The sequence below is a fragment of the Danio aesculapii genome, chromosome 15, assembly GCF_903798145.1.
Source record: "Danio aesculapii chromosome 15, fDanAes4.1, whole genome shotgun sequence".
Lineage (NCBI taxonomy): Eukaryota > Metazoa > Chordata > Actinopteri > Cypriniformes > Danionidae > Danio > Danio aesculapii.
In genome coordinates, this window is record NC_079449.1 from 36,796,638 (window position 1) to 36,821,443 (window position 24,806).

Genomic DNA, 24,806 nt, shown 5'->3' on the forward strand with positions numbered 1-24,806 from the left:
CCATGGTGTTATTGGTGAATGAAACTGGGTGGAGTGTCTCTGCAGTCGCCGAGATGCAGTGGTAATCAGCATTGGATGGTTATGCATGTTCCCGTAAGAATGAAAAATACTGTTGTTAGTGATATGTAGAGGTGAGTGAATAAGGGGTCGGTTAGAATGTCACTGCAGTTGCACTGTAGGGGGGGGGGGGGGGGGGGGGGGGGTGGGGGGTAGCTCAGCTGAGCGTCTCTGCTGCTGCAGAGGTGCGGTGGGTCAATATGGAGACAATATGTGCTCCTGCAGAAGCATCTATTACTGTATTCATGGGGGGTTGGGAGTGTGACGATAGTGGTATTTGAAGTGTAAGTGTATCTGACTTGTTTAGAGCATTGCTGCTACATCAATTGACACTTGGGTGACCTCTAAATGGGTCAGAGCTGTGGTGAAAGAGTAAATGGAAGTATGGGATAGTTTGAATTTGGAGGGAAATTAAAGGAAGAAAAGAGTAGACAAGGGCTAGAAATGCATGAGGGTGGAGGTCAGTTGGAGAAGATCAGCTGTGCTTCCGTGATGTGGTATTGTTCTCTTGAGGTGTAAAAAGCGAATAGTGTTTGAAATGGGTGAATGGGGGGGGGGGGGGGGTGCTTATTAATAAAGAAAGGCAGAGCTTCCTCCTCCTGCCTAGTTAGATCAGCTATGATGGTATGAAATGTGGGATTGAAATTATGTTAATTCAGACTTTTCAAAAACCAAAAAGGGGCTAGTGTGAATATGGCCTCAAGTGTGTGGGCTGTATTAGGCAAAAAGGGGCTAGTGTGAATATGGCCTCAAGTGTGTGGGCTGTATGAGGCAAAAAGGGGCTAGTGTGAATATGGCCTCAAGTGTGTGGGCTGTATGAGGCAAAAAGGGGCTAGTGTGAATATGGCCTCAAGTGTGAGGGCTGTATGAGGCAAAAGGGGCTAGTGTGAATATGGCCTAAAGTGTGTGGGCTGTATGAGGCAAAAGGGGCTAGTGTGAATATGGCCTCAAGTGTGTGGGCTGTATGAGGCAAAAGGGGCTAGTGTGAATATGGCCTAAAGTGTGTGGGGCTGTATGAGGCAAAAGGGGCTAGTGTGAATATGGCCTAAAGTGTGTGGGCTGTATGAGGCAAAAAGGGGCTAGTGTGAATATGGCCTCAAGTGTGTGGGCTGTATGAGGCAAAAGGGGCTAGTGTGATATGGCTTAAAGTGTGTGGGCTGTATGAGGCAAAAGGGGCTAGTGTGAATATGGCCTAAAGTGTGTGGGCTGTATGAGGCAAAAGGGGCTAGTGTGAATATGGCCTCAAGTGTGTGGGCTGTATGAGGCAAAAAGGGGCTAGTGTGAATATGGCCTAAAGTGTGTGGGCTGTATGAGGCAAAAGGGGCTAGTGTGAATATGGCCTGAAGTGTGTGGGCTGTATGAGGCAAAAAGGGGCTAGTGTGAATATGGCCTAAAGTGTGTGGGCTGTATGATGCAAAAGGGGCTAGTGTGAATATGGTCTAAAGTGTGTGGGCTGTATGAGGGGAAATGCATCTTTGTGAAGAGTGTGAATACATTTGGAAATGGATATAGAGTGTGATGGGTTGAATAAGGGTAGTTTCTGGAGCTGGTAGCCATGACCTCTAAAATGAGAAAACAAGAAAGAATTAGAGATTAAATGGTCACGACATGGTACATGTACAGCAGACATAATTAAATGTTTTAGCTGATATTCATGCAAGGTCGCTTCGTCAGAGCGTTGTCAACTGTGAATGGAAGCAGCCTTTGTTAATACATGTTACAATAGCTTAGATGTCACAATAAGCAAGGGTTGTAGAAGTGGACATTCGTCCCCCTGCAGGGTGGTAGATGGATGAAGAGCTGAGGATATGGGCCGTGTCTTGGCTGGTGGTCCTGGAAGTACCTCTTGAAGAGCAGGTGAGGTGATAGTATGGTGAAGTGGAGTTTAACCCCTTAATGATATAGTAGTTTGTTTAAAAGCAAAATGTATCTAACAGAGTCAGTGGATGAAACGTTATTCTACTGCCAGGAAATGTCCTCTTTGTTCGTAGCAGTCAAGCAGGAAGTTGTTTCTTCGCTGTTTCTCGTCCCACTGACTTGTCATTATAAGCGTGACTATGGCACTCATGTGTATTGATATAAGAGTAGCTATTGGCAGGTTGCAAAAGAGCTTCAATGCTTTGTGTTGAATGTTTTTCACTGGCTGGGTAATACTCTTTTCGTTGGTTCCGTGGCTATCAGATTAGATGTGGCAGAGGGGTTATTATATATATATATATATATTTATTTTTTTTTCTTTAATATAAAGTGTAAATAATCAACTGCCAACATCAACCTTTAACTTTAAAAAACGATGTCACCACTTAGTAGGAACTGTGTGAATGTACTGTTTGTCATGGGCTTTTACTAAGTCCAAGATAAATATCATCACGTTCGGAATCTTAACGTGATCTGGCCGGATTCATTCACAAAGTCTTAGCACTCAGTCCATTCATGAAACTGTCAAGAGATAAGGCGGGGTCATCTTAAGTTTGGAAAGCTCATTGGATGGTGACATTTCTCCTTTTGGCTCCTTGGAGTATCCGTCAGAGTGCAAAAGGTCGGCGGCCATTTTGACAAGCAAAATCGCTATAGTGTTTGTGCTTGAAAGACTATTCTGCTGCACGCGCTCCAGCAGCTGGTTTGACTGAAAACAGTGCATCCTTCCATGGACGGTTATCCACATATGAGTATGTTGTGGACTAATGTTTTTGGAAAAGATTGCTTGATCAGTTGCAATCGAATTACTTCTGCAGTCAGAAAGTTATGGATCTGTGGACAGGCGGAAGATTGAGAGGTGAGTTCTTTATTGAAATCATTTGATTCACGCTGGTCTCATCTTTCAAAACTTTTATAAAATGTTTAGTCTTTGTTAGAGTGTAGTTATGTAGCGAAGCTTCCGCTTAAAGCATGTACGTTACCGAAAGTGGACCTCTAGGATATCAGTGAGAGTCAGGCTTCATAGAAATGGCTTGGATCGCTGGCGTCTTGAGTTTAATGGAAGGTGTGGCTTGCGTTGAGTGGGGCAGTAGGAGTAGAAGTTGGAAGAGCTGGTGGGCCGGCGTCTTGCTGTAATTCAGGCTTGATAGTTGGCGAAGCAGCGGCTGAAGTTTTGGGGAGAGCGGGGTTCTGGCTGGAGTTGTTGTTGCTGTTTGTTTGTTCTTCCACGTTGAAAGGTTTAATCAATGCTGAAGCCTAGGTTAAATGCTGGAGCGTTTGTAGCGGGAAGCATTCTTCCAAATGAAGATAAAACATTAGGGAGAAAATGATCCATTTATAGTAAACTAGGATCGCTCTGATTGGATTATTACTGATTACAGATGAGTGGCCAGACGTGCTCAATCATATCACGTGCTCCTCTCGAAATTTGGTTTATGAAACTTCACTTTGTGCCAGAAAACTGTGAGTTGATACCTGTGGTGTGCAGTCATGACTGGGCTAAATTCAGATTCCATTGTCATCAGCTCTGAACTGCTTCAATAAATTAAATTGTTGTAATCATCTCTTGTGGTGTATGTGTGTAAAACATGGTTAATTTTAAGGGTGTGGTCCTCAGAATACTAAGTGTCATCCAAGGTGCTGGTAGTCCGGTGACACACAGATGAAAATCTGTTTGAGGAACCCTGCATTGTGGATGTAATATGGGAAAAAGTGACACAATGGCTTTAGTCTTTTTAAAATGTATGTTTTTGCACCAGGTGTTGCAGGAAATACAGATTAAAGTGTTCATATTGTGCTATTTGAAATACAGTGTGTGTTTTTAATTTATTTTTTCCTTTAAACCTTTCTAATAAGTGTATGAAAGTCTGTTCGTGTGTAAATAGACGCGTAAACATTTGAGTTTACTCTTCATTCGTGCATAAAATTCACTTCAGAACAGACGTGGATTCACCTCATGGGCAGGGCTTGTCTGCCTACTTAGTGACTGTAGCTTCATTGCTAAATGGCTAACATGGATTTTGAAAAAAGTGTTTATGTGCTTTTATGAAGGCTGAAAAACAGCGTCGACACGTTTAGACCCGTGTCTCCGTTCACTAGATCCTTTCAGTGGTGCATCCAGCTCTGTGAGCTCAAACTCCTTCAGAAACTTATTCTGGATGGAGGCTTTCAGTAGTGCTTCTGATTTAGCCAAGCCCTGTTTGATGAACTTGTTGGCGTAAGTTTGGAACATTTTCCCCGGGATGCCAACAACAGGCAGTATGTCACAGTCATGCCCCCACAGAAGCAAGCTCCTGATTGGTTAACGCAGCGTGAATGTCTGCTGAAGTTCCAAATTTTTATTTTTTTTTTAACTCCAGCATTTCGTGTATTAAGCACTTCAAACGTGAAAAATGCTCCATTCACATCATTTGTGTCACGCGTATCGTGCCGCAGGATGTCTATTCGCGCGTTTGCATCGACTTTAACATTTAAATTACTCAAGATTTGTCGCGCGTTCCACATCTAGTGTGAACACTGCATAAGAGTCTCACTCAAGTTGCTTTCTAGACAAGGCTTCATGCAAGGCAACATACAACTGAAAGCAACCATAGACATCACGCAATGCCTTTTGATTTTGTCAGGATCCCTGCGTTCTAGATCAGAACTGTATCTGATCTCTTCTCTGGCCTCTGCTTCCAAATGATCAATTTAAAAAGCTTTATCTGCTATCGAAATAAAATGCAACCTTATGCATGTTTGTGCCTCCTCAACCCATTCACCGATGGCCAACCTGATTTTTGCCATTTAAGTTTTGGGCACCGTCGATCTCATGGAATGAAACCAAATATCTCTGGTGTAACACCACATGGTGGAGGTGTAACCGCTGGAACCGTAGAAGTGTTACAGAGGGCAGCATCAGGGCCAAGCAACCCAACAGGTGCCTGAGCCTGCTGCAGCCAATAGTATCTGGATGCACTCTTTATGATGCAAGCAGAGATTGCATCACTCAGCGACGCAATATCAGACATTATGCACTCAAATGGAGCTAGTAATGTCACTATGAGGGTTAGGTGAGCTCTTTAAAAAGCATTGGATGCAGCTCAGATTGCACTACACAGAGTCTGCAGCCACGCACTGTCAGCTGTCAACTGAACTTCCAAATCTTGCAATTCTTGTAATTCATCATCCATTATTGTAAAGAGGGGAAAAACACTTACCCTAGGAAGGACAGGACTACTAAATGGAACTATTCAAAAGAGCACACACTGCTGTCCTGTTTTCCAAAAAGAAACTGAAAAAAAAAAACAGTCTACATTTCTATGCTCGAGATCAGTTTGCAGATGAAGAACCTCTGTTTCAGTTTAAAAAATTTATAAATAAAAAAAATAATTCATATGACATGACCACTTAATTGCTGATCTACAATGTAAGCCTAGTTTTTGTGCCCTAAATAATATATACCAGCAGATGACTACTTGATGCTCTTAAGTTAAAACTGCAATTCAGGTAAATCAATGGCTCGCGTGGCACTGACATGGTGTTTTAATGTTTGTCAGCTGTGCACAACTCGCGTAAATTCCAGCCTTGATGATGTCATAATACCATGGCTATGCAAACATTATTATATTTTAATTATTAATAATTCTTTCTATTTTTTTATTTTTTGACATGAAATGGATGACAGGTTTTCAGCTTTCTGAAATGTGTCGTGTTTAACAAAACAGAAACTCCTAAAGGTTTGGAACCTCTTGAGATTTTTCTGAGAAAGCAGTAGGCCTGCACCAAAGCTCTATTAGGATGGGTTTAAGTCCTCCTAATTAATGAACTTATTCTTGCTTCCTAAACCTTTTCTTGTAAAAAAGACTTGTAAATGCATAAAACCCAAAAGTAAGTCAATTTAGATGCAGGGTTGGAATTAAGCTGTTCGGGGCTGCGGCCCTTCAGGAACCGAGTTTGCCACCTCTGAATTAAAGTATCTCCAATTACTGAATGTCAGATTCTAATCATAATTTTTTAAAAAAAGTTTGAATAATAAATCAGATGTTATATGAATATTTATTTTCATTCTTCTGAACTCAGATCCCTAACATATACTGTCTGACCTCTTAATGAACAATGTCTACTGTACATGGCTTATAACATCTCTCAAAGAAACCTCAGGTTGATTTTCCTCCAGACCTGTTTGTATTAATTTCTGCTGAGTCTGGTGACTGTTTCCACAAGTTGCTGGATTGGTGGTCATGATGGTTGACCAGTAGGCATAAGATGTATTTGTTTGTCAAGACTTTAATGTAATGCTCTAAATGTGTGTATGTTTCTGTGTATGAAGCAGACTAACAAGGGGACTGGGAACTACTTGCAGATAACTGACCTGTGAGAGTGCAATATTTATTTATTTATTTGTTTCAGGAATTATTTACAGTTGCTTAAGTTTATCCAGTAATATGAAATGCCTCATTTGTCCGAAAGAATGTAAATTTAACTTTTCTCTCTCTCTTCCTGTCCTACAGCAAACCGTTGCTGGAACGATCAGGGCTGTTTAACCTCAATGGGATATTTGTTTGGTAAAAAACTGAGCTCAAATGCAGTCGTTCTGCTTCAGTTACATTGATTTGTACTCCATTTATTTGTACCAATACAATCTTTACAAAAATTATATTCTGAAATTAAACTTCCCCTGAATATCTTACATTTTATCTGGCTTTTTTAGGTCAGTTTAAAACAATACTAAAATACTTTAAAAATTTTAACTGTGGTGGGAAAATGAATACTATATACACGTCTCGTAAACAAATAATGCAACATGTAAATGTTCACTTCATTATCAATATGCTTCAGGACCTGCAGTCATTGCCATTTGTATTTTCATTATTATATGTTTGTAATATATAAATTTATAATAAAACAAAACTTCATTGTGCAAAGGATCATGGATGTCTGAAGTGTCCATTAGTTTTACCCTTCAAAATCCTTAATTTCAAAGGGTCCAGTTTTGAGCACTTCGGTAGGACTCTTCAACAAGGTGGTCATTTTTGTTTTTACTTCAGAGTCAAATCAAATCAAAATCACTTTTATTGTCACATCATCAGCAGCATGTGTGCTGTGATGAGTGAAAAGCTTAGATGCTGGCTCCAGACAGTACAAAATACAGACGGTGCAAATACAACGACAATTCAAAATACAGACAGTGCAAATACAACAGCGTACTCCCAAAAAAAAAAACAGGACAATGTAAAATTGACAGCGATATGTACAATGAATATGTGTGCCCTTCAGAGGGCCATTTATATCTCGTTTGAAACACCGAAAGTTTCCCTTTGTTTCAGTTCCTGCCACTAATTTCCTTCACCTGTGTCGAGGCTTAGTTCAATCTGAATCACCTGTATTATTAATCAGTGAGTGTATTTGAGTTCCTCAGCACCCCTTTTTTTTTTTGTACTCAAGTGTTTTTGTCTGGTCTGAATTTCACTGAAGGCAACAATCTGAACACCAAGGTGATTATATGTCTTTTCTTAAATAATTGCAAGCTATTGAACATTGTTTATACTGAAGCTACAGTCACACTGGGATTTGTGTGTGCGAAATTCTGTCGTGCTGCGAAAAGGGGTGGGATTAAACAAGATGATTAGACATTAATAATATGAGCAATTGCTCCATGTTTTTAATTTCTGTCCAGAGAGGTCATGTTTTGATCCTCACTTGATCTCACGCGGTCAAGTGATGCGATTTCGCAGGTCAGAGTTCACCAAGCTTGAACTTTGCACCGCAGCAACATGGGAAACTTGATGCATGACCCTACGTTTCCGGTCTGACGCATTTGTGTGCGTATGAATGGAAGTCTATGGGAAGAAAAGTTTAAGTGTGACTGCAGCTTAAGGGTTTTCCTCTTAACATGAAATCAAACACTGAACCTTAGTTACTTTCAGGTTCATGATGCTGGGAAGACTTCTGCTGCTTTTCTTCTTGTTCTGCATGGGGAATGCAGCAGGTAACCAATCAATTTGTCAAAACCCTCATAATTGCTGTATTTACCAGACATGATTATACAAGAGAATTTAAAAATGTGAAGCTGATTTGCTTAAGTTTTTTGCCCTGAAGCATCTATATTTGCCTCTTTCGTTTACAGAATGTACTGAAGGTTTCTTTAGCTAAAATTTCTTGTCTGTCAAAGCTTTTTCTGATTGATTTTTAATAAGTAATTTTGCTGGCATTATCATGATGGCTGTATTTGTATGCTGTATAGGCCAAGATGAGAAATGCCCCTGTGGATGGAAAAATTCTGGATCTCGATGCTTTAAGTTTTTCTCCACGTCTGTTAACTGGAACACAGCAGAGGTAATGTGTTTGAGGCCATTTTTATAATTCTTGCAAAACTTTTGACAATTAGAAGTATATAAACAAACAACCTGTGTCTCCTTCAGAAAAACTGTCAAAGTCTTGGTGCGAATCTCGCTTCGGTGCATAAGAAAGCAGACAATATTTTTCTGCTGAGTTTGGTGCCCACTTCCACACGCTGCTGGATTGGTGGTCATGGTGGTGAACAAGTAGGCATAAGCAATAATAATAACAATTTTTTATATATATATATATATATATATATATATATATATATATATATATATATATATATATATATATATATATATATATATATATATATATATATATATATATATATATATATATATATATATATATATATATATATATATATATATAATTTTTTTTTTTTTTTTTTTTTTTTTTTTTTTTTTTTTTTTTTTTTTTTTTATATATATTTCTAATAAATCAGATTTTCCTCTACTCAGGATGGACAGTGGTTGTGGACTGATGGGTCTAGGTTTAGTTATACCAACTGGTGCTCAGGAGAGCCTAGTAAGGGGAACGAGAACTGCTTGGAGATCAATTGGACATGTGAGTGGTCATTTTAGAGCAGGGGTCACCAAACTTGTTCCTGGAGGGTCGGTGTCCTGCAGATTTTAGCTCCAACCCTAATCAACACCTGAATGAGCTAATCAAGGTCTTACTAGGTATACTTGAAACACCCAGCCAGGTGTGTTGAGGCAAGATGGAGCTAAACCCCGCAGGGACACCGGCCCACCAAGACTTAGATTGGTGACCCCTGTTTTAGAGGTTTAGCTATATAAAGAAATAGGTGGGGCCTCATTTTGTTAAAAGATTGAAGTTGTATGTATATGTGCATTTCCACTGCTGATCTCTTTTTTTTTTTTTTTTTCCTATCCTACAGCAAAGCATTGCTGGAACAATCTGGGCTGTTCAACCGCAATGGGCTATTTGTGTGCTAAAAAACTGTGATTTGAATGCAGTGATCCTCTTACAGTTGCCTGAATTGCTCACTTTACAGTGTTGAGAATAACTTCAACTGAATATCCTAATACCCTCTCTGTATCCCACTTTAAACCAATAAAACCAAAGCAAACTGTATGCTGTGGTATTTTATTTTTGTATAGGTGTTAAGATTTGATGGCTTCTAAGCAAAGTTGGCTGGTGAGAAGTGTTCATGATCGAGCTGTGCTTTTATTTTGATAACTCAATGCAGTTAATAAGGAATGTATGGATATACAATATCATTTGTTTGTTCTGATTACTCTATTATAAATATTAATAAATCACCTCTTAACTTGATATATTTTTAATTGTGTTATTTTTTTTTATAAAGAATTTGACATGTGTAAACATACTCTTTTAAAACTGTTCAAGTTTATTTTAATACACTACCCACAGCATGAACAAAGTAAATGATCATTTTAATTTTTTTTTTTTTTTTTTTTTTTTTTTTTTTTAAGGGGTTTTCACCTTTTTAATTTGGACAGCATGGTGGAGGTCGCAGACAGGAAAGTATTGGGAGCAGAGAGAGGAAAAGGGTTGGCAAAGGACCTCGAGCTGGGAATCAAACTCTGGTTGCTATGAGCACCAGGGTGCTATGTCAGCACACTTAATCACTAGGCTATTGGCGCTGACCTGTTTAAGTTGCAGTGCATCTACATGCCAACTAATTCTCATTAGATTATAGGCAGACTGTTAGGGTTAGTGTAAATTGGCATGTACCTGCAAAGTTACTTATAGTCATTTAAATGTCTGTTAAGGGAGCAGTATTAACCGATATTAAGCAGACAGTCTACTAATACTCAAATGGACCATCAAAATAACGTGTTATCCAATAATTATTTATTTTCACATTTAAGTGTGATTTACTTGTTTGAATGATTAAATTTTTAATTTTATTTTTTTTAAGTGTCACTCCTGGCTCTCTGTACTTTTCACAATACTTTTTTTTTAAAATATTAAAATATTTAACCAGATATTTCATTTTTACAGACTTGTAGTATCCCCCAGTGATGCGATTTCGCAGGTCAGCGTTCATAAAGCTTGAACTTTGCACCGCAGCAAACTGCGAAACTTAACGCATGACCCTGCGTTTCCCGTCTGACGCATTCGCATGCGTATGAATGGAAGTATATGGAGGGAAAAGCCCAGCATGACTGTAAATCGCGGATTTGCACTTCATATTAATCAATGCATTAAGCTCTCTGTACTTCATTTTCAGAATATTTATTGTTATGTTTTGTCTTTTCCTTTGATGTAGGTCTTTTGTACAGCTCCTTGCTCTGTGTTGCAGTTATAAAAATTTTACAAATTTTCTTTTAATGATAAACATGTCTTGCGATGTTGATTGTTCCCTGTTTTGCGATGTAAACTTTTTTGCAACAATAAAAAAAGAAGAAAAAAATAATTACCAGTGCATTAAGGAATTAGGCGGAACTATCAAAACTGAAAGTATTTGGCGGAGGCAATTGGCTGACGGAGCTTGCCGAGGAGATACGGAAAGTGCCGAGTCAACGCGGAAGACGGAAAACTCACATGGCAGACGCATGCAGACAAGCGCTGAAAGCTGGAGAACGCCATCGCTGCATTAATAAACACTCACGATTGCATGCATAAAGTTTAAAGCTGCAGTGAGTGAGAAAGGGGAAGCACATCAGCACTTGGTCATCTCAGGGACACTGATGGTATGAGAAATGACTTTTTCTAATTATAAAGGACCGTCATATGCATCGCCTTATCCATAATTATGTGCAATATAAAACATAACTGCTATTTTGTTGCACTGTAGTAGATTATTTTGTGCATTATAGTATTTTGTGCACAATATTCAGTTAATTATACTGTTCATTTGTTTAAATAGTTCATGTAAAGTGAAATGCTTGCATTAATACTGGAAATATTTCTTCAATATGCAAATTATCGGACACTGAGACAAGGTTTGTAAAGTAAATGTCTTTATTTACATTATATTGTGTTCTGTTTAAGCCAGTATTGGTAATAATGTATATTTTAGATATTTTGTTCCTTTTCTAAGGTTATCAACCTATTGCTACTACTACTGTTACACCGCTACAGTGTTGTATTATTGGACAAACTAAATGCTTGTCAAATCTGACAAACTTGAAAATACAAATGCTGAAACAACTTTGAAGTTGTTCCCTGTGTCCCCTGTTATTGGCTGAAGCTCTTTCGAGTTAAAAGCAGATACTGATGTGTGAAACCCATAATAACTCGACAATGACTGCAGCTTAGACCGGAAACAGTGGGAAAGATTGATTGGTTAAGTAATTTTGATTTAATTGACGATTTGATTTGTAAATATTCCAAGAAGCAATTACTCCCAATGCTGTATGTCTGGGATATATGGGAAAATGTTGCCAGGTTATTATTATTAAAGATATGCTGAAGTTGTGTGATTCCCTTATCTGCCCGTGTGCGAAAGTTCAGTGGCTACTTAGCTAGGAAGTCAGGATTATTCCAGATTGGGGCTTACTTAAATGGTGTGAGTGGGGAATTTGTGACCTTATGGAATTTGCTAGAGTTGGGGTCAAGACCAAGTCCTTAACCATTCGAGTCCAAGTCCAAAAGGGGTCGAGTTGGACTTAAGTCTGAGTCGTTAACATCCGAGTCGAGTCCGGCCGAGTTCACACAGTCATAAAACTCACTCATTAATTTTCTTTTGGCTTAGTCCCTTATTTATCAGGGGTCGCCACAGTGAAATGAACGACCAACTAGTCCAGCATATGTTTTACGCAGCGGATGCCCTTCCAGCCGCAACCCATTCACTCTCATTTACACACACACACACACACACACACACACACACACTCACTCACAAATCTTGGATATTTTAGTAAATTCAATTTCCCTAAAGTGCATGTGTTTGGACTGTGGGGGGAAAAAGGAGCCCCCAGAGGAAACCCACGCCAACACGGGAAGAACATGCAAATTCTACACAGAAACACTCCTGGCCCAGTCGGGACTTGAACCAGTGACCTTCTTGCCGTGAGGCAACATTGCTAAGCACTGAGCCATGGTAACACCAAAGTTAAAAAAATTGAGAATAATAGTAATAAAAATAATAACTCAAATACAAATTTCAATGAACAATTAAACTGATAAATTAATATTTTAAACTTTTGATACATTTTACAAAATGGGTTGTATTTTTTTTTTACTTGCTTCAAATTAAAATGAAAATAGGAGAATATATGTAGAACTTTTATTATTTTACAAGACCCACACATCTGACATTATTCTCATGCCACTTTCTCACATTTCTTCTGTTTAAATTACGCTTACGTTACCGAGGCAACATTTTATTTTAATTAACATTAATTCAAGAGAACTCTGTTATCAGCCCCAGTGAATGAAACCATATTCATGCCGACTGACCCAGATCTGCACAGAACATAAAGGTTCAGCAAAGAGAGACCATTCGGCTTCGCTCTTGTCTTAACAGGGAATTAACAGTCAGAAGAAATTTGTTCCAAATAAACAGAGTGAATAAATAGCGGGGGCGAATGAGTGCAAAATAAAACCCAGCAGGAATGAGACTGAAAAAAACTGTCCAGTGCAGATTTCTAGGCTGATGATCTGGGTCCGCCTGTTAGTGATAGCCTAAACAGGGGTTCTCAATGTCTATATTAAAAGGTCCAAATCTGAATTTTTATTAAGGTCAAAGGTATGAAACAATTGATATTACATAACTTGTTTTTAATAAACATCGATAAGATGCATCACAGACAGCACGGTGGCGCAGTGGGTAGCACAATCGCCTCACAGCAAGAAGGTCACTGATTCGAGCTGGCTGTGGCAAAATGAACACATACTTATTTGTTCATTCAACTTTTAACTGTCTATTCTCTTCATCAAGTTTTCGTTTCCATGAGGCCGACATCTTCATACATTCAAATGATCGCTTTGCTGCAGTGTGTTAAAGCAGGTGTGTGCTCGCGATTATGCAGCTTGATAATGATTAGGCCAGCCTTAACCAATTTGGAGCCCTAGGCAAGATTTCGAGTGAATTCCGGTAAATTCCACTGCTAGTGTACATATACTCATAAGAAACTTATTAGCTTCATCTTGGACATTCTTTTATTTAAATCAAGCAATTGTACATTCAAAATACTTAGAAGTTTTTGCAACTGTGGGACACGTCGAAAAAATACACAGCGCTCATGCACTGTGAAACCTGCGTAACAGCCTTTCATGCTGAAGTGTCGGCACAGTGAGTTTTGCAAGTGGAAAAAAGAAAAATTAAAACAATATGAGGATGATCTTATTTTATCTAACCAAGCTATAAAGCAGAAAGGAGGGATGAAGAGTCAGGGAGGTAAGATTAGGCCTAAAACAGTTCACGATTCAGGTCTAAAAAGACAACAGATATTTCACATTCATTTTCTTTTCGACTTAGTCGCTTTATTTAATCAGGAGTCGCCACAGCAGAATGAACTGCCAACTTATCCAGCATATGTTTTACACAGCGGATGCCTTTCCAGCTGCAACCCAATACTGGGAAACATCTATACACCCATTCACTACAGACAATTTAATTCATCAATTCCCCTATAGCACATGTGTTGGGACCATGGGGGAAACCAGAGCTCCTGAAGGAAACCCACGTCAACACGGGGAGAACATGCAAACTCTACACAGAAACACCAACTGACCCAGCCGTGGCTTGAACCAGCGACCTTCTTGCTGTGAGGTGACAGCACTACCCACTACGCTACCGTGCAGCCCACAGATAATTCTATAAAACATATTTATTGTATCTTATGGAATTGTCAAATTAAATTAATATTCTTGCAAAAGACTTCTTAAATGATCTTAGTATATCACTCCAGCTGTGTCTTTGTCTTCCAGTTACATTTAGGACAAATTTATGTTATTTATTTAGAATATTAATTGTATAATAATAATAATACTTTTATTTATTTAAAATAAATCTAAATATTTTAATTTATTTGTTTATAAAAAACATTTTAAATAAATGGTGGGCAGGGGGCTTTTGAAGATAGGTCATGGTCCTGGTCCTCAGTTTAAAAGAGTGATGACATCAGCATACAACTATGCATAATTCTGAATAATTTCTAAATGAAACTATGAGATGATTAATTATGCTATACTCATATTCTTGCACTTTGTCATTGACTACATATAAATAGACTATTTTCAAATCAGAAATTTGTCATTATCAGATTCTCTCTTGCATATTCAACATGTAGGGCAGATACACTGCCGCTCACAATCAGTAAATGTTTATTCTCACACAGAAGACTCACACTGTGGACACAGGAAAACTCAATCTCTCCAATGTCTCTCATCATAATATTACCTGGATATTAATTTTTACACAAAACCTCATTCTATCTTTAAAAAGATTATAATATTGCTTGAATTTGTGGACTTAGTCCAGTGATGATACATTCTGATTGTTGACTGGATTTAAATATATATACTATACATTAAGTCCATTTGTGCTTATATTGACTTAATATGCAACTAGAAGCAAGATCATTATTACAACATTTTAGCTATTCCATCATTTAATTACTGTAAGTTTACACACTCTTTATACTTTCCTAACTCTACCCCCCAAAATCAGAAGCTGATCTGGGATCTGCGATGAGTTTATTATAAGGAACCCGTCCGTCAGTCAGCATGCAGGCTACACTGATTCAGAAATTGTGACGATCGATGCACCGCTTTAATGGAAAGAAAGTGAATGCAGACGTTTTTATATTCATTTTAACGTGCTTTCAAGTAAAAAATAAAGCGAAAGCAAAATTCTCTTGAACAGCTCTTGCAGTTCTATCACTTTTGAGATCGGCTGTGTTGACGGTACTTTCACTTTGCATTGAAATATTAAACATAAGGGGGAAGTAATGGAAAATGAAACGGGATGACAGTGGCACGTCATTGTAGGAAAACTTTGTATATTATGGAGTCTGGATTTGAGAAGCCCTGGCCTAAATCAAGCGCTGAACGCATCTTTCTCTGGCCCAGAGCCAAAGTGCAAAACTTTAAATCTGGCAGTTCTTTGCAGATATATTGACACCAATATAAACAACAAAACAATATCTTCAGTATACATAAACATCGTCCCTATGATATGAATATACAATTCAAATAAGCTCTTACTTTTCTTTGTTTTCTTTCAACACATCGGTAGAAGACAAACTATTGCTGATTTTAAAGACATTATTGTCCTAGACCTAGCCACGCTGATATGGCTATTTTTGGTTAGACGTTGAAGGTAAAGGCGTGCTGCTGCTGCCTGCCGGTGCGGTGGCGGAAATAAATGCTGGCAACCAGAGAGTTCGCTAAATTCTTGTTATAGTTTCATACTGTTATTTATTAATTTTTAATCTCTTTATTTGTGTTGTGAATGATGTGGACTCGACTGGACTCGTGATATTTCTGTAGGGTTGTCAATTTAATTCTTGGGGTCATGATTTTCCAGTAGAATTGAACAGGTATGGGTGGGTTGTATTGGAATCAGTGAAAATAAATAGTTTACTCTTAGGAGTATGGACATTTTGGTTACTGATATTCTGCCCATGATGGATAGTGGTAAGTTTATCCAATGCTGAAGATCGTCATCTTTTTTTAAGTAACAGAGTGTAGTTGAGGGCAAACAACTCTGACAGCCTGGGGGAACATTAAACCCAAATATGTGATGTAGTTGGTGTACAGAGGGATTTGTGGTGTTTGGGATGTCACATCCACACTGGTGGAATTTGATAGGCGTATAGCAGACTTATTCTAATGGATTGAGTATTCAGAAATATTTGATAGTGTCAATAAGTTTTATTGTTTCTTGTAATGATGTTTTGGGATTTTGTAAGTATAATAATATGTCATCAGCGTAGACTTATTTTGTGGTGTATGTTTAATGTTTGAACTTCTTTAATGTAGATGTTTTGACGAATAGCTGCTGCAAGTGGTTCGATGAATATGGTGTGAAGTAACTCATGGGCATATTGCAATGGTCAACACGAGTTGAATCTGAAATCTTGGGCAAGTGCCAGATTGTCTCAGTCATTGAACTGGCTTGAGGGCCTTATACATCACGATAACAGAGGATCAATTGATTGACTATTTTGACCAATACTCTGTACGCAGATGTTCGAAAGACCCTTTAGCCAACTTAGCAAATGACAATGGGGCTTTACAGGATTTTCAGCAGGAACCGCCTCACGAGACTTTAGAATGACTCCTCTACATGGTCATGTGCTCGCCTTGAGCACATCCTGCCAGATGTACAATTCCGTAGAGACAAAGAGAAATAATGCATACGAACAAAAGACAATCTCTTAAAATATTAGAACTAAGGCAGATGTATCTTTAAATAATATGCCCTAGTTTTCCTCATATGCTGTTTATTCCACGAACCAGGTTAATCAATGTGTTGTTTTAACCCTTATAGCAGATTAAAATTATCTGTATGTGTCTGAAATGTATGATGTCTGGTATTGAACGAAAGCTAGTGACATTTGCAATACATTGGTGTAAATGAAAAACTAGTAGCACAAACAGTATTCGTCTTGTAACCTTTGATGTGATATAGTCACAAAACTTACCACGAGAATTCTACATGCAGTCTGTTAATTACTGACCCTTTCTACAATGGTACGGGGCGTGGCCCCGCCCCTCATGGCAACTGCTCATTGGAAGACAGTGCCATGGGGATGGACCAAACCACGTCACTTAAAACACCTTGCAAGAAACTTTGCTTTTTGCATTAGCTGGCTTGCACATGCTATTGCTTTCTGCCCCCGTTCGCCTGCTCGGACATTGCGCCGCCAAGCGATTGGGTCACCACGAACTCTCCATGCAAACCTCTTAAGTTTCGGGACCACCGAAACCGCACGAACTTCCGCAAACCAACTCTCAGCAGTCCGTCACCTCGGTAACCCAGAACGACCCACTCACGAGCGAGGGAATCCCAAGGACGTCACAGAAACCACAAGCCAATCAGGAGCACCGTATTACCTTGAGGTCAGCCGGCAAGGGAAATTCGACTTTGGCAAAAAGGGCGCAAGTACCACAAACTAATTTTGTCTCTTGCTGATCTGGTGCAGATTGATCTTAAGCAGTTACAGATAAGCCAAATCTCTGCTTTTGTGGTTTCTCAGGTGTTATTCTAAGATCTTGTAAGAAGTATCAGAATTAGTTTGGGACGGTTGTTCAACTCATCTTACATCCTCTGAACTTCCTCTATGTGTATGTGTGAATGTGTGTGTGCGTTTGTTTGTTGTTTGCTTATTACGTAGTTAGTTTCATCTATCGTAGTGTAGCTCAATAAATCTTTGTTCTCAGTTTGTAATTCATTACAAAAAAGTCATTGTCTCGAGCTGTAGATTTTGTTACCTTGCTAAAAGTTAACCCAATACTGTGTTATGTTATTATCGTTGGCCACATAAATAATATTAACAAGATTGGTAAGATACAATGTCTTCTATTTGCAGGACAAATGGTAGACAAAAGAGTGAATCTTTTAATCTGATTCAGTCGAATCTTAATTGAGTCGAATCAATGATTCAAATCTTTAAGATACAGTTCATTGAAATGAGCTAATAAATCCCTGATCGATCTTAAAACGTAGGTTGATCCCCTATATATATATATATATATATATATATATATATATATATATATATATATATATATATACATACATACATACATACATACATACATACATACATACACACACACACACACACACACGCACACACACACACACACACACACACACACACACAATAGATTAGATTAGAAATTAAAATGTGTGTGTGTATGTGTTAGGGTTTGGTTTAAATAGTTATATATATATACACACACACAAACATGTTTGTGTAACGTTTTCAATGTATACCGAAGTTTGAAAAAGTCAAGGTTTCAAAACTGCCAAAAGTTTCTGCTATATTGTTCCTACGGTGTATGTAAGGTTTTTTTTTTTTATTACGTTTTTTTTTTTTTTTTTTTTTTTTTTTTAGGACAACAGTATCTCCAGCAGAAAATATATCCAAAGATGCCATTTTAAAATGTAAAGAAGTTAGTGTTTTTTAAGCTAATAAAGACAGCAGAAGTCAATGATTTATTTTCATTCTTTACTTTACTATTCCAAATAATTTAAAATGTTTCTCAAAATAAAATATATTGTGCTCAAAAGGGAAAAGGGTTTTGTTTTTTACCCAGACATTTAAAGAGAATATATTTTAGAGCAGTAATCACAATATTGAGAAACTGATTTTTTCATCCAAGGTTATCATACCGTCAGAATCTTATATCGGCCCATGTCTACAATGGAAAACACAGGAGTAATTGTATTAGCCTCAACCAACAGATCAATAAAACAGAACAGTTATTTATGGGTTTTTAATAAAATTCTGGCAGTAATTTGGGAAAGCTTGCATTTGACTATTACCAACAAAGCACCAATGGTTTAGAACAATACCTTTCTAATGAGACCATTCATATATCCACAGCAAAACATAAGCAAATTAGACGTTAACACCCACTCCAGCCATTAAGAGTTCAGATCAGTATTCATGTAAGAACAACAAGTTGCTAACGAGACTATTCATACCTCCATCACCCAGCAACATTAGCTAATTAATAACATTAACACCCACTCCGGCCAACAATTGAGAGTATAGATCTGTGTTCATGTAAGAACAAATTATGTTTCAATAAATTTTGTACGTACAGTATATATGTGTATTATTAAAATATATTTTGTTCTTACATGTATGTAACAATATAAGAATAATATATATTAAAATACATTCAACATCCAAACTGGCAGCTTACATACAAAGCACTTGACTTTAAAAGATTTAACTTAAAATGGCAAATAACTCAGGAAACATTTGTTTCCGATTCTTCAAGAGTCCAGGTCCACTCGAGAGGTCTCCATGACCTCTGACCTGGCTGGGTAGATCCTGAGGAAACAAATCATTTGGCGTACAGAAAAACAATCATGCACATATTACTCCAGATTTACTCTAAAGAGAGATGACACCATGGTCATCATATGATCTAGACTCTTAACCATTCAACTTTATTAATAATCATAAGACATAAGAAAGGATATGTGTTCCTCTATCCTGGAGCAGACATATATCAGAAAATCAAATATTCTATTTTATTTATTGTATCTATCACCAAACTAAGTATAAATCAACTTTAAATGTGTTACAAGTCTCTTTTTTTATTTGAATTTCAAGACCCTAACACATACTCTTATGGATAAACAATTTTATTGACAAGCTTTTTATTTTTTCATTTAATTGTCTTATTTAAAATTACACACACACACACAAATATATATAAACCATATAATCGATTATTACTGAAAATTATATTTTTATTTTAGGTTTTATCTTTAAATAAAAAAGCTCATTCCTTTGTTCCTGTACCTGGAGTTGGGGTGGGCTGCAGTAAACCCCAAACCTTCACAAAGCTGCTCTTGGTCTTTTCATTCTATAACATGTTGTTTTATTATCCACACAGATCCTTTCACAGCAGCATGTTTTTCCTCTGCCCTGTGTGCAAAAAGGCTCCTCACTCTCTTCCTGGGCATCTCAGGGAGGTGTGTATGAGGAACAGCACAAAGGCAGAGATCCAGGCTGTCGTCATAGAGGCCAAGAAGGAGTTGTCCGAGTTCTGTCACAGAGGACGTTTCTGGGAGTTTGGAGAAATTCGTGACATATTGGACTCTACTAATCCTCTGGACAGGTTTGTAACTTCTCTGATTTGATGTATCTGGCTTCAAATCAAACATCTACACATTAATAAATCTGCATTTTTGGTATTGTTTATTTGACCTTATTTTCTGTTCCTTGTTTTAGGATGATTGCGGAGATGCAGTCAAGGGGGTTGGTCATTAATAACTTACCTTCACTCCTCCTGGAACCAGCTCAATCGACTACATCTTCTGTGTCTCAAAGCTCTGGAGAAGGTCCAGTTGAGCCTCCAAATGAGCCCTTATCTGACGAGAGCTCTGGAGAGTACTATCAGAGGTACAGTTTCACATCGGCATTCCCAAAAAATAAATGTACACTGTGGATATGATTTCTCTTAAAAGACACAGTCGTTTTGATCACCTGCTGTTTATTGTTTTTATTTCAGCACTGTTGGACCGAAGTGGACCTCTTCTGTGAGGGTGGAAATGGTCAAAAAAGGCTTTTACAATAAGCACTCCATTGACCACCCCCTTCTAGCAGGATTTAATAAGGACCTGCACATTGACCTAGGACATAAAAACAGCAAACAAGTAGTAAGTTAATTAAATGAGTGAAGGTATACATGCAAAAAAAATGTACATGCAGGTCTTGTTTTATGCACTAGAGTTTATTTAATTGTGAAATGTGTCATTTCAGGTGGAAACAGTGTCCAGGTTCTTACATTACATGGACCCCACTGAGCCAAACTTGATGTTTGTTCGTCAGGTGGAGAAAGTGCGAGAGTACTTTAACATCTTGTCAGATACAAAGCTCTCAAAATGGACAGTGTTCAACTACTGGAAGAGTCTCAAGAGGTCAGTAATGTGGAACAACCACAAGTTTGCCATGTACGTGTTAACTAATAATGTCAGCTGTGCTGTGTTCTGACTGTAACAACCTAATTTGATCTCTTTCAAGGTTCATGAAATACATTATTACCTCCACAGACATTCGCCACAACAATCCATCTCTGTTCCAGGACTGTGAGAGTTTTTTGGATGTGCTGTATGAAATAGAGAGTGCTATGTCCAAAAAAGTGAGCATGGAGGTCACAGGGAAAAAATCAGAGCTTGGGAATGGCAAAGAAATTTTGCCAAAGGACTGCCTTGCTGTTTTGGAGGCTGCATTCAAAGATTTCCAGGCCGTGATATGTAAAATGCAGGATCCAGGAGCCATCACAGGGGACTGTTTGACTAAAAATGAACGGCTGCTCGTCCTGTACTACCTGGAGGCTATTATCATGCTGAAGCTACTTCAGCGACCTGGTGTAGTGACACAGATGACTGTAAGTGTTTGTTTTTCCCTCCCTTCTCTTCTTTCGTCCTATGCTTCATCAATGTGCAAAACTGTCTGTTTGCAGGTTGAGGATTGGGAGGGGAGAAGCCGGATAGAGAATGGTGTCTGTGTTGCAGTGAAGGAGCACAAAGTATTGTTGTCACATGAACAGGAACTTGTAAGTTTATATTGTACTTTAAATTAACAGCAATAAATATATTGTGGTAAAGTCATACTTATTTTTGTCCTTTTCTCTAACTAGTGGTTTGACTTGTACTTCAATGAGGTGCGGCCAGCAATGCTACAAGAAAACCGCACCGGCGACGATGTGGCAGTTGATTCATTTTTTGTATCAAGTAGTGGGAGATCGATTTATAACCCCTCCAATGACTTAAAAAGACTACATGACAAGTAAGCAACATTACACCTGTCTTTAACTCTACGTGTTCATCCGTCCAATTTTTGCATTCTTACGTTGCCTTGTGTTTCAGATACAGTCTCCCCAGTGTGACCTTTGGTGATGCCCAGAGAGTGTTTGAGGCAGCAGCACAAAACCTGAAGTCAGAAGTGGAGAGAAATGTGTTGGCACGGCTGTTTGGGCACATGCCAGAAACAGCTGAAAGGAACAACATGAGGAAAACGTCTTCAGATGCATTTCTGGCTCTAAGTGTGCTAGATCAGCTTGCTGGAAAAACACGGTAAGAATCTAACAACAATGATCCTTATTCTTAAATTTGCAACCCACAGCCTTGCCATTCCTTCCTTTAATATTTATTTTTTGTGATCCTATAGACAAAGGTCCAGTAGAGCTTCCAGCCAAGAGACAAGGGTGGACGAAGAGACAGCCTACAAAACTCTTGAGCAGTTCTGTCCAGTGACTCTGGAGGGGCCTCCTCCAAAAAGGGCACGCAGGAATGAGCTGTGTGGCTCAGAACATGAGAGGCACTGCTATGACCGCTGGCGTAACGAGCAGCTGAAGCTGCGTGAACAGCATGCTCTTGGTGAGTATACAGATGATTAATGACACAAACAGTGAAATTGAGTGAGAATAGCCAAATACTGATGTGTTTTGTGTTTCTAGAACATTTTGCTGGACAGCAGCCATCAGAGTCCAAAATAAACCGCTGGATGGACAAACAAGGGTGGACGTCAAATGTCCCACAGGCTTCAGTGGTTCTGAAGCAGTGGAAGCCTGTTGCCAGGTTGGACTCGGTCATCGACAGCAGCTTTGTGCATAAAATGATTTTGTCTCAACGCTGGAAAGGACTGACTGTCAGACCCGTCCCTGACAAGGATGATGGTGTTTTCACCAAAAGACCCTTTCAAATTGGGGAGGTTGTCTGTGAATACCACGGCCAGCTGGTTAGCCATGAAGATGGGATGGCAATTGTTTCGACCAGCGGCATTAGAGCTGGACATTTGTTTTTTTATAAGAACAAGCAACATGAAGCCATGTGCATTGACGCACATGAAGAAAGTTGCCAGTGCCATCCCATGAAGTTCAATTACGGACGCCTGATACGTCACTCCAGCAAAAGAGCCAATATCCGGCCCAGGCTGTATGTCCTTAATGATAGAGACATCATTCTCTTCATTGCCACAAAAGACATTTTGAGTGATGAGGAGTTACTCTATAATTATGGCTCAAAGAGGAGATCTTTTGCCGGGAAAGGGCTGGAATTGGACTGGATGTGAAAGAACATCTTTCCATGCCCCATTCTCACTCACTTCTAGCATGTCCAACTCCAAGTTTCCACCTGTGGCCATATTCTCTCCTCACTCTCTGGACTCTGGACAACCATCCCTGCTCTTCTCACCCTGAAGGATTCTTCCTGCAATGTCAAGCACCAACACTTCTCTCTAAATAGAGACTTGGTTGTAATAGGCTGAATGAGTGGGTCTTACAAACCACTCACTTTACTTCCAGAGAACTGTATTTTCTCTTACTGACTTGTCTTTTTTCACTCTTTTTTTTCTCATAAGTTTCCTTTATGCAATAGTGAGAGTGTGAGTAGGCTACTCCATATTCTCTCCTCTCTCTCTGGATTCTTTGCAACACATGTGGAATTACAGCCTGGTAAGTATGCTGAAGCTGCTCGTAACCCTACCTCCCACGAACCCTTAATTTCAACCACAAAAAAAGCCATGGACCTCACTGCCAAGAATTAACCAGGCATGTTAATTCTTTAAGCAAGCTATAGTATATTCATCCTAGGATTCACCACCATTTTTAATTTAAGACATTACCTATGTTGTCTCTATGTTGTTTGATTAATGTTCAGATTTTGTTCAGTTTTCTGTGGTATACACAGATACCAGAAAGAGGAACGTCTGGTTGCTGAATGGTCAAACTGTCAAGGCGACACCATATAAATCAAGAGGGTTGGGATTAGATAATGTGCGAAAGACAGTATAAAAGCATGAAGGAGAGCCTTAAAAGAGCTGAACTGAGGTTACATCTCTTCTGCGCAGAACTTGTACTCTCTAACTTCTTGCATTCAAAATAAAACTTCTTAATTTTCAACTCAGATCTACGTCAATTTTTGAACATGCAATGGACCATTAGAGTCCTACAGTATGTACTGGAAGTTGTTTGTTTTCTTTAGTGTAGTTATTATTTGATATTACTATTATATATAGTCTTCCACTGTACTGTTATTTCACATTCATATTATGCTTTTTAAACTAAATAAAGGTGTAAACACAGACACAGTGTTTAGGATATATTTAACAATAATTCTAACTATTTATTTCATTTAAAAACAAGTAATCCTTTAAAAAAAAACACTTTATTATTTAAAACATAAAAAGATTTTTCAGATAAGTGCAACACTTTTCCTCTTCACCTGAAAAGTGTGTGATAGTTTAAATAAATTAGAAAAAAAGGAAAATGACCGGGAAAAACAACTCAATGATCAAGTTCCAAATTTTCCATGTGATCAGCCGAGGACAAGAAAGAAGGAATCCACGAATATCCACAATATCCTGGAAAAAACACTGAAATAACAGGCTCTGTATGAGAGCTGCTCTTTGAAGAGAATAAGGCAGCTAGCCTTATTCAAAAGAGATAATATACAGTCAAATACAATAAGAATTTATTTTAGCAAAAGAGAAAAAAAAAAGTCAATATATTTTGGACAAAATTTAGTGTAAAATGTAAGACATTTATAAAGACAGACAGGCCTATAGAGTTATTTTTACAGTGTATGAACATGAATGGCAGCTGTTGTTTTTGATCTAACAGCAGCAAAACTGCATGCTGAGTTTGCATCAGGATGATGATGATACATTTTTGTTTTTTTCCTTTTTCAAAACAGTTTAGAACAAAACAGCAATAAAAACAAGCAAACAAACAGACATTTTTAAAGGAACATGGAAACAAAAAAGACATACAAGTGTCAAAGGTCACCGAATACAATCTTATTTACATTCATATTTATTGTTGATAAAATGTTGCTATATAAAATTATGTTAAGGGTTACGTGACAA

The 24,806-nt window shown here is 38.2% G+C and overlaps 2 protein-coding genes across 4 annotated transcripts; both read left to right on the plus strand.

Moving 5' to 3' along the window:
* The first annotated feature begins 7,386 nt into the window (after positions 1-7,386).
* On the plus strand, positions 7,387-9,402 carry LOC130242317 (ladderlectin-like). Its single transcript, XM_056474396.1, has 6 exons — positions 7,387-7,451; positions 7,884-7,945; positions 8,201-8,292; positions 8,379-8,501; positions 8,766-8,871; positions 9,206-9,402. Exons 2-6 carry the CDS (start codon positions 7,888-7,890, stop codon positions 9,271-9,273), a joined length of 447 nt encoding a protein of 148 aa, XP_056330371.1. The 5' UTR covers positions 7,387-7,451; positions 7,884-7,887; the 3' UTR covers positions 9,274-9,402.
* Positions 9,403-10,815: 1,413 nt separating this feature from the next.
* On the plus strand, positions 10,816-23,744 carry LOC130241865 (uncharacterized). 3 transcript variants are annotated; one of them, XM_056473829.1, is made up of 11 exons: positions 10,816-10,988; positions 19,831-20,055; positions 20,169-20,339; positions 20,449-20,596; positions 20,700-20,857; positions 20,961-21,327; positions 21,403-21,495; positions 21,580-21,728; positions 21,809-22,015; positions 22,110-22,318; positions 22,399-23,744. In XM_056473829.1, exons 2-11 carry the CDS (start codon positions 19,847-19,849, stop codon positions 23,010-23,012), a joined length of 2,325 nt encoding a protein of 774 aa, XP_056329804.1. In that variant the 5' UTR covers positions 10,816-10,988; positions 19,831-19,846; the 3' UTR covers positions 23,013-23,744. The 3 variants fall into 3 exon arrangements, 2 of the variants coding, with proteins under 2 accessions (XP_056329804.1, XP_056329803.1); XR_008838909.1 differs by lacking the exon at positions 10,816-10,988 and having other exon boundaries at positions 19,667-20,055; positions 22,399-23,394; positions 23,630-23,744; XM_056473828.1 differs by lacking the exon at positions 10,816-10,988 and having other exon boundaries at positions 19,667-20,055.
* Positions 23,745-24,806: the final 1,062 nt, after the last annotated feature.